The sequence below is a fragment of the Phaseolus vulgaris genome, chromosome 1 (genome assembly GCF_000499845.2).
Source record: "Phaseolus vulgaris cultivar G19833 chromosome 1, P. vulgaris v2.0, whole genome shotgun sequence".
Taxonomy (NCBI): Eukaryota; Viridiplantae; Streptophyta; class Magnoliopsida; order Fabales; family Fabaceae; genus Phaseolus; species Phaseolus vulgaris.
Window position 1 is genome coordinate 48,285,990 of NC_023759.2, and position 13,549 is coordinate 48,299,538.

Consider the following 13,549-nt stretch of genomic DNA (forward strand, 5'->3'; position numbering starts at 1 on the left):
TAGAATCATCGAAGGGTTTAAAATGTTTAATTGACGAGTAGTGAAACAATAGTTTCTTGTTGACGATCAACATTGTTTTTTTTTTTCTATTATTTGAATTAGGATTTACTTTTGTAACGTGTTGTGTAAGATCAACTTGATAGCTTTGCATCTAAAATTCCATTGCACCAGAAACGTAATAGCATCAAGCAAAATGTTTTATTTGAACTAATCAGTAGGCAAGTTGGTGTTTAGACAGAAGTACCATGGACTATGTTATTGCCATTTGATGTTAAATGGGATGAAATATTTTAATAATTCGATTAAGAGTTGAAGTTTCATTTAATCCTTCGTTGGCACAATTTGGTGAAGTTATTAGAAGTTTGGAACTTTTAACATTTCGTGCTATAATGCAATTAAAGGGGATGCTATTTTTTCTTCCAGCAATTAAAGTCTAAATCTACCAATTTGATAACTGAATACATAATTAAATTTATATTTAGAAAATTAATTAATAAGTATTTAGAATTATAGCAATTTGAATTAATATTACTCGATTCTTATTAGTGACCTGTCTAAGAATATATTAAAATAAAATAATATCAGGTTTTTCTTTTACAAATCTTTCAAGAATTGTTCACATTCTTGAGATCATTTTGTTTTGATCAACTCTCCTATCACAAACCTCCATTTCAATTTATATAAGCTTCCACGAACCGGGCTTCCCACGTTTCTTTTGGTCCTTTTCTTCATAACTAGCAAGAGCATAATCACCAGGATATAAAACATGGTCCAGATGAGTCTTGATGCTAAATATTGTGTTGTTCGTACCAAAATCTGTACACAAGCAACTTCAGCATCTGAGTGATATTTTGTGTCTCCAAAGGTAACCTCAGACCACATCAAGCCTTTAACAAGTAATCTATTCTTAAAGGTTGAATAATTGATCAATTACATACTTCAAACTCGAAGGGAATAACACCCTCGCAATACATCATGAGTTGGGAGTGGAAATTGAGGCAACTTCTGCATCACATAAGAAAATATAAATTTAACACAGGTTATTCACCAATAGTAAAATTTAATTAACTATTAATCACCTGAAAAGGCACAACCCCCATAAGATGGGCAAACAGAACTGAGGAAGCCCATACGCACCTGCAGCCATAATTACCAGAGGCGCTTGATAAATTAATTTGAAGAAGGCGACCCATATCTCCCAAGAAAGCCTTCAGATATCAACCACATTTTCCATTAATGTAAATTTGGACTTAAGCTATTGAACAATATCCATAAAAACAACTAGTTGTTTGTTCTTCTCGTTATTTAAAGGATTCTCTTTGTTTAGGAACAGGTACTACCACATATCACGTCAACACCTCCCTAACACCAACACGCATCATAATCACACCAAACCTTTAAATACAGTTCTAAAAAAAACCGTACACAAACTATATGGAACTTAATGACAAAGGCAATACCTTCCACTTGAGACCTTCAATTGGTTCCCAAGAATCCGTATCAGGTCTATAACCCTTCCAATGAACCTAAAAAGCAATATCAATGGGAACAAACTTAGCTGACAGCTAAAAGAAGTTACAATTACATCCTGAGAAGAAGAAAAACTAGTGGCAAGAAGACTACCTTAAAGTATAACTCTTGCTCATATATCCCTCGATTGGATGATGATTTTGAGCAAGTTCGTGGAGAAATCTTGGACAAGGAAGTGACCACCTAATTTAGAAGAATGTTATCCATTGATTTGGAGAGAGGCAGTCCAGTGAACAACGTTAAAACAAAATATATGATTTCTGTTCTCACAACTATGATGACAATTAAGCAAGGAAAGCAATCAAAAGGTTTCGAAAAGGGTAACTACAAGTGTATAAGGATGGACGCACATGCTATAAAATCATCGGATACTCCCAAGTGGTGGGATCATAGTCAAACATCCAAGAAGTATTCAAAAAGATCATAGTCAAACATAAAAGGTTCTCCTGGAAAAGGAGTTTTGTTCAAGAAGAACTCCAACTCCTGGAAAAGAAGAATGTTTGTATCTTGTATACTTCTCCAGAGTATGTAGGGTATGCATATATGCATCCCATTCAAATATATTGTGATAATAAAGCTAGACGACATTGCTTACAATTCTGACCAATATGACCATATGAAACATGTAGAGGTTGATAAAAATATTTTGGAATTGTCAAATAAGATCAGTTGGCATATATTCTTACTGAAGTTGTGACAAACCATGTTTTTGGGTGATTATTAAACAAGTTGAGAATGTGCATTCTTTTACCAAACTAGGGAGGGAGTGTGGAGATAGAGATATTTGATTAGTTAAGTTATAGGTTTATCCTTAATTATGTACAAAGATCCTTAATTTAGTCCTAATTTGTAGGAGTAAGTAAAATACTATAAGAAATATTTGAAAAGGAAGTGAATAATAGATTCTCCAAAGAAATAGAGAAAAAAAGAGGGTGCCAGAGAAAGAATTAAGTAAATCAAAGTAAGGAATTCGGTGCATGAACTTTTTTACTTTTGAGATAAATTATTTGATTTAACAAAATCGAAAGAACTAACATAATCATGGGTGCAGGTATGCCAGCATACCAAAATGGTCACATAATGAAAATGTGTTTCCACTGAAGCAACTATCTTGCACTGAGGCAGCAATAGGTTTACCTCAAACTAAAGTAACTTGGAATTCTCCACCTTTGCTCTTCTCGCTTCCAAATTTTGCATCACATAAACATCAATGTCATGCATCTCTTTGTGAGCAAACACACTACCAAAAATCAATTTAGCACACTGGTGGCACCTATTTTAGTACCACTCTAAAGGAAGTACTTTCCCATAAACATCTCAACCAGCCACCCTTCCCCTAGTCTCAAATCTTAACCTAAATCAAAATTTACAAGAATCTTTGCAAAAACCTTTACATACACTAGTACACAGATAGTCCAGAATCATGAAATAAATTAATGGAATAAAGTGATGTTCACTGGTGGACTTCAAAGTTCTAATTACTAAATTAGTATGGAGTGGTTACAATCAATGAAAACGACTGCGAGAGCGTAGGTTATAATTTTTCATAGCTGTGATTGAATCCTCTGCAACTTCTTCTGAAGGTATGTAATCAGGATCATCAAAGCAATTCACATCATCGGGTAAATCAGCATCTACCCATTCAGACCAATCCTCGTAATCAGTATCCACGTCCCATGACAATTCCTTTTGTTTTTGCAGGGTGTTAACCTTATTTATTAGAGTTAACAACATTTGATGGTTCAAAGTTTCATAGTTCCTGCATGATTAACAAACAATTCTGAGATATAAAGTTTATATCCAAAATAGCATTTTTTAATGTTTGTCAACTTACTTGTATGTGCAAATGGCATGTAACAGTTGAACTGAAGCAGCTACCATGAATAATAATCTGGCCACATTTATTATCCAGGTTTGGTGCTCAATGTTGTCACTGGTTAAACGAATAATGAGCACTTCCAGAAAGAAAGTTGCAAAAAGCTCTGTAAACAACCAATACTATTTAGTCAAAAATATATAATTTGAGGTTTATAAACTCATAGCACTAGTCGGTACATACCAATATATAGGAACGGTCTCATATTGTATGTTTGCTTCGTACTAGTCAACATGAAGATGACGAAGATTGATATGGAATAAACAAAGAAAGCTTTGATCATTCTTGATTCAAGTAACAAGGCATTTTGCAAAGCAAAAATCCTGTCTAAGACAACAAACATGGAAGCCTGCTTTGATTCAAAAGATTCCTGTAAAGTAGAAATAGAAGTTTTGGTTAAAAATTCATTAAGTACAAAAATAAGTAGTCTACAAGAAAATGCAAACCTGAGAAGACAATATTGATTTTGAATTTTCCATCAAACGATCATGAAATCCTTGAATCTGTTCCTGACGCTGAACAAGCTCTTCATGTTGCCTATGCCCATATTCAGCAAAATACTGTAGTGTTTTCCTGCAAAATACACCAAGGAGCTAAACTTTTTCGGAATATAATCTATGTTCAAATTTATAAGAGTTAACTTGTCTACCTGCTCTCTTCTAGTGCTTTGGATTGAAACTCAATTAACGAGTTTAGGGACTCAAGTGATGTGGATTGCCCCTCTAAAAGTTGTTGTTGCTTATCTAAGGAAAGCCCAGCCATATTCCCAATATCTTCAGCTTTGCTTTGCAGGGTGTTCATCCTTGATGACATGGCATCTCCGACTTTAATTACCTCATTCTCTATCTCAATGGCTTCATCCCTTAACTTTTCAATTTCTTTTCCCAAATAATTATAAGATTCTTTGAGCATTGTTACCCCATCGTCCAAACTTCTCTTCATATCCTCTTGACCTTCTTGTAACTGTGATTGTGATAGTGCAATTTTTGTAGTCTGCTCGTAAACATTCTGTGAATGAATTAACACAGAATCTATGTGACCTTCTAGATTTCTAGCATTTTCAGCTACTTTTTGAGTGCGACTACCAATTAAATCAAGAGAACCATGAATCCGTTTAGAGTCTTGTAATAGAAGTTCTGATTTCTCTTCAATGTTATCTAACTTGTCCTCAACATACTGGGCTGAACTTTTTAATTCAGTCACAAGTCTCTCCGTTTCATGTTTGAATGCATATGCCCTATAAAAGTGTACAAAACATTAGTCAAGTTGAGACACACACATAAAAAATATGAATTGGGAAAAGGAACTGCACTTAACTGCAACTGATAACAAATGGTGTTGGTTTCAAGGTAGAATTCAAGGTAAACCTTATGGGCAAGGTCATCTAAGGTTCTCAAGCATGAAGCAATAGAAGCTTTGGGGTCACAGTGGGGAAAAGGAGATCTTCCAGAATCCCTCTGAAAGCAATCACTTAGGTGCCAAGCTAATCTAGACCTTTTCTCATCAACAGACAAGATCTCAGAACAACCAGCAAAAAGATGTTGATACGCATTTTGCCAACAAGAGTTTGAGCTAATCATTTTCTTCTGAGCATTATCTATTAATTTCACTCCCTTTTGATCGTTGAAGGCCTCAATGGAGAACTCGGCACTAGAACCTCTAAAATTGCCTCCATTGGAATAGGTCCTGTCACTTGAAGGAGTCTCCTTTGATGATGAAAACCATCCCCACGACTCACTTCTTAGCAAGAATGAGAACAAAATAATAACCAGAAGAGGACTCCCACCACCCATAGGAAAATATAATCACAGAATTTATGTCCTAGTTTCGCAACCCTGCATCACAAAACAACATAAGATAATCAACTTTTGCTACCAAAAACAATTACGAAATTCAGAATATTGAAATAAATTGATAAACTAAGACATTCCTTTGACAAGGAAATAAAGGGTGTAAGGCTACACTATGAATTATGACAGTTGGTTCTAATATAATCTACTCCTAATTATATTCAATTTTGTTTTAATTGCAAAATTGGTATTTTTCCTATCCTTTTCTTCTTGGACAACACCTATTTGTTGCATGCCACTTGTTTGTATGAAGACAAAAAGAAGCAAAGTTTGGATAGTATCGAAACTCTTAATTAACAACATTAGTTCGGCTTTCTATGCCAAAACCACCCTAACCTTGAAAACTTTCGGTTCAGAATCTCAAACCTATACAGTGAACGATTGATTAAATCCTATCTTGGCTTTGCTATCAATTCCTTCTGTTTCCTACTTTCACAATTAAATTGAGAAACAGAGAGAGAGAGAGAGAGAATGAAAATTTATATGGAAAGTGTAATTGTGCAGATCCTCTATTCTCTACAAGTTGAGTGTGACTATAATTTGGGCTATGGTTGAAAGTGATATATAAGGAAAGAGAAACTTGGGATGCAAGAAATATAAAGTCGGCACAAAGCAAAGTGAACCAGGAAACTTTCCTTTTATTCAAACAACAAATCACAAAAGAACAAACAATTTCAGATAATTCATTGTTTTACAACTTCACATCATGAAAGGGACCGGTTGTATCAATATAATAAGTTGAAAGCAACAAAAAGTAAAATTAATCAAAAGCAGCATATATTATGTTATTCTCAAACAAATGGGACAAACCTGAAGGTGGAAATGGTGCTTTTGGTGTTTGCAAGATTGTGAAAATGAAAAGTTATAAATAAAGCTTATGTAGGAGAAGAAACCATTGGACACAACTCTTTCACGCTCTGCAGTTAAGGAGGCACTAACAGTTACAATGATTCTTAAGGAGGAATCTCTATCTTATCACACTTCAAAATTTCAACACACTACTTTCACCAGAAAATTTTTAATAGAATTTCAAGACATGATTTTTCTGAATTTTGCTAAAAAAAAAGTTTGAGTTATATATATAAAACTCAAATTTTTTTTTGCAAAATTCTTAAAATTTTTTCCTGATGAAAGTAGTATATATATATATATACATATATATATATATATATTATTGAGTTATTTTAAAGGAGTGTATAATTTTATTGAATTTTGTAATAAAATGTTTATAGTTAAATTATTGAACTACTTGTAAAACTTAACAAATATTAACTTTGACTAGGCTGTGCGTAAAGATTTGGAAACCCAAATCAAATAAAGGAATATGTTTAATGCGATGTTTATGAAGTAAATTCTTGAATTCATATAATTTTAAAGCAAAATTTCATATTTTAACAAAAAAATAGAATTGTCATAGTTTAACAAAAATTAACAAATGACAATTAGAGAGTAAATACCTATTTATTTTCTAAAATAAGAAGATTCCATAAAAAAATTAAGTGAAGATGTGTAATTAAAAATTCAGTGAAATCAAAAGACTTTAAAGAGTTATTTAAATTAAATTAACTTTTAGTATCGAAATAGTTTTCCACTTGTAGTAATCTTATTACCATTGATTTGAGAAATAAAGTTTATTTATTAACATTTACTAATAGGTAGGACAAACTTATCATGAATATTGATGTAATTATTGATAACTTAATTTTTTTTTAAAAGAGACAAATGCTTCCTTTTCTGATAATAATTGTTGATGGATAAAATAATACAACATATCGACACAACTTGACTTTGGATTGGAAGAATGTTGTGAGTTTTTATGCTGATGTTTAATTTGGTGACAGTTTTTATCCATTCATGTTTTTATAAATGTTGTTAGCAAAAACCAATAACAGTGTTGGTAATCTCCCAATGGAATCATATAATGGGCATATAAAGGCTATTGGCTCTGAATTATGAGCAATCAAATCAACACTGACTAAATGCATCCAATAAACTATCTTAACACAATATTTAATTCTTATAAATATCATGATTAAAAATTCATCCAATAATTACGTAAATATTTAATTAAATATACATAAAATAAAATTTTACATAATTTATAATTAAAAATTATAAAATAGAAATAATCCAACATTTTAAAAGCAAAGATAAAAATTATAGTTTTAAGTTTTTTTACTTGAGTGAAACTTCTCTTATGTGAGCGAGATTGAACTAAAAAGCATCCAAAATTTCATATAGGTCTCATCTCAGCGAGATTTTTTCTCGTTTGAACAAGAATTATCTCGCTCGTATGTAAAAAAAAATTATGCATAATTCTTTTACCTGTTATATTTTTTAACTAAAATTCCATTCAACTTATAATTTTATAAATCTACACATTCAATTGAGAGTTTTCACTCATATATGTTCTCTAAATCAATCATCATCTAAAATCAAACAACCAATTTTTATCAAACATCACATCTCATGTAATTCAACAAACTATTCAAATACAATTCAACTCATTTATATTACCATTCTAGCACTTTCAATAACTTATTCACTCTAAAATCAATATATAATATTCAAAAATAACCATTTCAGACAATATATTATCTTACTCTTAAAAAAAGACATTCCTACGAGCAAAAGTGGAACTGGTAACCACGTCACCCCACATCCGGATCTTATACCTTAGGATTCTATTGAAAATTTGAACTAATTTCTCTTACCTGAACTTGAGCAAATGCTCACTAGGAGCTCCAAACCTACCAAAAGCTCAATGGTAACTTGCACCAGAGTTCTGATAAAAAATCTAACTATATAATTATGACCCTGAAGTTAAAGGAGTCGCATGCAAAGCATATGCAGAGAAGAACAAAAATGAACTTACTCTACTAAATAGTCTAATGCCGGACTCCGATTGTCAAATTGATGAACAAGAAGATCAGAATCTTAAAAAAAAAACAAACAAAAAAAGGAAAAATGAGTTTTTAGAAAAATGATGATTCTTTTAAAATAAAACCTGAATAACTGAATTTCTATTTACATACTCTTTTAACTTTAATAATAAAATATTTAGTTGTTATTCTAATTGTATCACTCCTCCCTTAAAACTATTTGATCCTTATAACACAAACGGAAAGATATGGCATTGTTCACATAATTTCTTGCCAAACATAAATCTATACTATATATATTTGGATAGAACACAAACAAAGATAAATGACACGGTGTTGTAAAAAATAAATAAACAAAATTTATCAAAACAAGAAAATGGATATGTGACACGAAAACAAAAGATGTATATGGCTGGTTGTATTCAAGATATTTTTCCAACACTTGGTTTTTTCTTTGATTATATTTGTCATTAGGATAAATAGCCTTTTTTGAAACCCTAATTTACATTTTTTTTCTGATTTTTTTCCTCTCGAAAACCTACACCCAAAGACTTTTGATCCACGTTTTGCTTTCTTCAAACACCAATCCACACTTTCTCTAATTTTTCTCCTCTGCAGAAACCTACACCCATAGACTTCTGATACACTTTGTCTTTCTAAAATACTAATTCACACTTTCTCTAGTTTTTCTCATATGCATAAACTATGTACTTTTCTGTCTACTCACATTTTGCCAATCATGCTATAAGAACCTAAATGTTTCTTTCTATCTCAAATCATACTACTTATAAGATAAATAAAAACAACCTACAGTAAAATTGTAAAAACTATTTGTATTTGTTTTTATAATTTTCTTTTATGAAATTTTTTATTTATTTAATAATATCTTTTATTTTAATACCTATCTATAATAGAAACAAAGAGAGGATACATTATTTTTTTAACTTTCTTTGGTATCTTCTTTTAGTTAAATAATTATAATCTCTAACAAATAAAAATAATAATTTATTTACTGTTGGAGATCTCACATCGATTAGAGATAATGACATTTTATTGTATATAAGTGGGTGCAAATCTCACCCCATGAGGCGGTTTTATGGGGTTGAGTTAGACTTAAAGTTAACTTCATAACATGATCTCAAAGCCATTTTCGAGTCTATAGTATTTGTTGGCACTCTTGGCGTGAGGGGTGTCTTGACTAGAGATAAGGTTTTATGGGGTTAGTTAAGCTTAAAACTCACTTTGTAATATTTACTTATTTAATATATATATATATAATAAAAAAATAAATACACTGAAATAATTAGTAATAAAAAAAATCATTAATCTTTTTCCGTCTCCAATTTCAATTATAAGCAACATTTTTAACTAGTGACTAAAATATAATTCAACTTTAACTATTTTGATCTGATTAAAGAAATAATTTTCAATTAACTGAAATTCCATTTTATTCTTGATATTAAAAATTCCAATAAAATATATTAATTAATAAATAAATATATTTTTTAAAATTGATTAACTGAGCCCATTGAGCCCAATGCGCAGCCTCCTCCTACAATAATCCCTTCACTCCCCTGTTTCTGGCTACACAGTGAAAATGCATTCACTGGGGTACAGAACGAACGCGTTGCTCACCTTCGCCGTCACCGTTCTGGCTCTTATGTGCGGCATGGCCTCTCTCTCCGACAACCTTAATTTCCCCTCTCCCTCTGCCCAAGTCAAGGTCTCTTCTCTTTCGATTTTCATTTCTTCTTTAGGGATCCATCTATGCCTTTTACTCACTCACTCACTCTATCTATCTATCTAGGTCTTGAACATAAACTGGTTCAAGAAACAGCCCAACGCCAATGACCAGGTAACTTATTCATCTTTCTTTCTCCTATTTTGAATTTCACATTTATGATATCATGTGAACATATCGTCGTGTGTTTGAATGAGCGATTACAAAATTGATTTTGAATGAAATCATTAAATTTTATTTTGGTTAAAATTGACTTTGAAGTTGTGACATTTTTGTTTGGATGTTTTATTTTATTGTGAAAACAAGTTTGTAGCAAGACTCGGTATAATTTTTTGATCAATGCAAAAGCTACCTAAAGTTAATTAATTATGGATCCAGAATTGGAGAATTCAAAGTGAAACAGCTTGCATGTAATCCCTTTCGCTGATATTCAAATATCATCTTTAGTCGTTATTTAATCTGAATGTGGAAGCCTTTCAATTTTTGTAGGTCAGCATGACATTGAATATATCAGCAGATTTGCAGTCCCTTTTTACATGGAACACAAAACAGGTTCTTCCCTTTAATTTTGATTTTTCATTCTAATTTTTTGTCTTTTCACCCTTTGCCTCTCAAAAGTAAGAAGGATGTTCTTCGTTGGTAGGAGCTAAAATGAAAATTGATAATGTTTTCATGTCTTGTCATGTTATCAACTTTGCCCCCCGTGTTTTGGTTCAATTTATTCTTGAAAAGAAACCCCTCTGAGAGAGAGCTTTTAGAGAAAATAAACATCATTTCTTGAACATAAATCCTTACGAAATGTGTGTTTGTTTTCTTTTCTATGCCTCCCAGCATAATGCGTGTCTTAATGTTTAAATTGTCTTGTCTATTATTATATCATGTTTCATTTTTGTGTGTACAAAGTTGTATTTCTATGGAAACCTTGGATCTGCTTTATTTTAATTACCCATTATATTCTTATTTCTCACAAGTTATTATTCTAAATATTTTGGAAGCTAGAATTTCAGGGTTGTCCAGGACTTAGTTTTGTTTCATTTTGTATGGTTGCAGGTTTTTGTTTTTCTTGCTGCTGAGTATGAAACACCTAAGAATTCCTTGAATCAGGTAACAGCTGATTTGTTGGTTTGTATCTACAGTTGAAATATAATTATTTCTATTATAAGTTTTTCAGCTCCTTTTTATAAAGGGAAAAAACAAAAGGAGACATAATAATGTTTATTGATTTTGTTTATATTATTCATGTCACTCGGATGCCTTGCCTTGCTGTTTATCTCCCCTCTTGGGTATATGTTGTGTCATGAATGTTGCTTAGGTTCTTGAAATTCCCTTTTACAGATATCTCTGTGGGATGCTATCATTCCCTCTAAAGAGCATGCCAAGTTTTGGATTCATACATCAAATAAGTACCGCTTCATTGACCAGGTACACAAATCTAAGCATGTTGTATGACTAATTTATGATTTGCTTCAGATTTCGCTTTGCCTTAATGTTCTTATTTTTTTCATGTTTAGGGAAGCAATTTGCGTGGCAAAGAATATAATCTGACTATGCATTGGCATGTTATGCCTAAGACTGGCAAAATGTTTGCAGATAAAATAGTTATGCCAGGTCACAGATTGCCAGAGGAATATAGATGATGTCTTGTGATGTTATTTATGTAGCTGTAACTCTAACCCTTTCTATGACGGTTAGTTCAAAGAAAATAATCATGAAGTTTGTGTTTTGGAAAGTGAAATCAATAGCATTTGAATGAATACCCAAACATTAGAAGTTTGAATTTAGTCTTCAATTGTCTCTTGATCTCATCCTTTTCAATTCCTCCTGAAAGAAGAGAGGATATTTATCTAGAGTTTGCTTGAAAATTTTGAAATTGTTAATCAATTAAAAGCGATGCCTCACTATCTTGAGGAAAAAAAAATAACTTTATTGAGGTAGCTTTTGCAGGGCAGTTGAAAATTTATATTAAGATTTACAACTTTTGAAAATAAAAGCATACAAACATAAATACCATTTCGATTGATAATCATTTTTATAAAATTACTTGCATCCAAAATTAATATTAACGTTGCACTGATTCAATCTGTAACCTATATTTTGGGTGTTATTTATTGAGATAAAATCTGAATTGTCTAGATTTTGTTGAATGATTTTGATTTTGCTGGTTGATCCATGAATTCACTTAATTGGGATGGATAATACATATAACTTGAATTGAGTGACTAAAATCTTTTGACACTATGATCTGTTATATGAGATAGATAATTAATTATAATCAATTGTTATATCATTGGAAAAAAAATTGTTAATAATTGGCACGAATTCTTTAAAAATGAAGTAATAATTATTGCTATATAATTTGCGAATGTATTTTAAAATTGAATATTATTTTGATGAATAGTATAGAGTGCACTTAGTAATCATAGGAGTGTACGAAGAAAAAGCTTTAGTTGATTCATGATTTTGTTGAGTGGGCTATTAATGGGCCTGTTTCTTTCCCACCCTAATAAATTTCTGACAGTTTCTTCATGCATCCCTACATTTTTCTTCTGCACCCCACTATGTTTTGCAAAGATCAAACTGTCCCTATTATTTTTTAAAAACTCTAAAATGCACTTGAACTGTATTTATTTTTTTACTTTATGGATTATGGAATCCAGAAATTTTTTGGATTGACCATTTCTGTAAAATTTTGGATCCACCAATCCGTAATTCAAAATATGTATTTCACATTAAAAAAAAAAGACATTCTGAATCCACCAATCTGTAACAAAATTAGGCTTCCGGATTCAGCAATCCATAAATCAATAATTTATGCAAAAATTGTTTCCAGAACATCCCTCATCCGAAAAAAAAATATCCAGTTTCGGATTGAAGAATCCATAACACACTCTCAGATCCTTTTTCAAATAAGAGGTCAAGACCAGTTTCAAAATTTAGAAAATTGTGGGGTGCAGGAAGAAAAACGTAGGGGTGCAGGAAAAAGAACCCTAAATTTCTTCCTTCACCCCATCATGGCAAATTCTTTCTGCACCATATCAATTTTAACCTCCACCATATCAATTTTTTAAATTTTCAAAACTACCCTCCTACACCATATCAATTTTTTAAATTTCTAAAATTACCCTCCTGCACCATATCAATTTTAACCTCCACTATATCAATTTTTTAAATTTTCAAAACCATCCTTATTCCAAAATAATAATTATAATTGAGAAATAAAAAAATACATGCTGGAAAAAAAATTCTGAACACAAAACTAAAAATACATTCTGGATAAAAAATTTCAGAATTCAAAAATATGTTCTGAAAATTGAAATCCAAAATATTTCAAATAAAAGTTTCAAAAATAATTTTTCTCATTTTTGTGTAAGGTTATTTTCGTCATTTAAGAAGGATATTTTTGTCATTTTCTAGAGCTGATTGGATGCATGCTGAAATTGATATGGTGGAGGGAGAAATTGCCCCCATCATTTTTCAAAGAAGTTTTGTTTTTTTAAAAAATAACTTCTCTTTCTGAAATATTTGCACAACATATTTTCCGAAACACATTTTATTATATCTGAATTTTTTAATCTGGAAATAAAAAAATTATTCCAGAAAAGACATTTCGTAATTATTTTTTGTCTTTTGGATTTTCTATTTCATAAATATTTTTTACTTACAAAACTCT

General features: G+C 31.2%; 2 protein-coding genes across 5 annotated transcripts; one reads left to right on the forward strand and one right to left on the reverse strand.

The window, feature by feature from the left end:
* Positions 1-544: 544 nt before the first annotated feature.
* On the reverse strand, positions 545-6,201 carry LOC137814948 (protein GAMETE EXPRESSED 1-like). Of its 4 annotated transcripts, XR_011081699.1 has the most exons (11): positions 5,623-5,793; positions 4,724-5,241; positions 4,056-4,643; positions 3,853-3,979; positions 3,590-3,776; positions 3,365-3,512; positions 2,668-3,289; positions 1,624-1,713; positions 1,461-1,526; positions 1,080-1,208; positions 545-1,005 (listed from the first exon to the last, which is right to left on the reverse strand). XR_011081699.1 is itself a non-coding variant. In XM_068617917.1 (7 exons), exons 2-7 carry the CDS (start codon positions 5,197-5,199, stop codon positions 3,037-3,039), a joined length of 1,779 nt encoding a protein of 592 aa, XP_068474018.1. In that variant the 5' UTR covers positions 5,200-5,241; positions 6,067-6,201; the 3' UTR covers positions 2,506-3,036. The 4 variants fall into 4 exon arrangements, 3 of the variants coding, with proteins under 3 accessions (XP_068474018.1, XP_068474016.1, XP_068474017.1); XM_068617917.1 differs by lacking the exons at positions 545-1,005; positions 1,080-1,208; positions 1,461-1,526; positions 1,624-1,713; positions 5,623-5,793 and adding an exon at positions 6,067-6,201 and having other exon boundaries at positions 2,506-3,289; XM_068617915.1 differs by lacking the exons at positions 545-1,005; positions 1,080-1,208; positions 1,461-1,526; positions 1,624-1,713 and having other exon boundaries at positions 2,506-3,289.
* Positions 6,202-9,665: 3,464 nt separating this feature from the next.
* On the forward strand, positions 9,666-11,656 carry LOC137814941 (signal peptidase complex subunit 3B-like). The gene is made up of 6 exons (XM_068617909.1): positions 9,666-9,861; positions 9,946-9,993; positions 10,369-10,431; positions 10,930-10,983; positions 11,215-11,301; positions 11,391-11,656. Exons 1-6 carry the CDS (start codon positions 9,736-9,738, stop codon positions 11,514-11,516), a joined length of 504 nt encoding a protein of 167 aa, XP_068474010.1. The 5' UTR covers positions 9,666-9,735; the 3' UTR covers positions 11,517-11,656.
* The last annotated feature ends 1,893 nt before the right edge of the window (positions 11,657-13,549 follow it).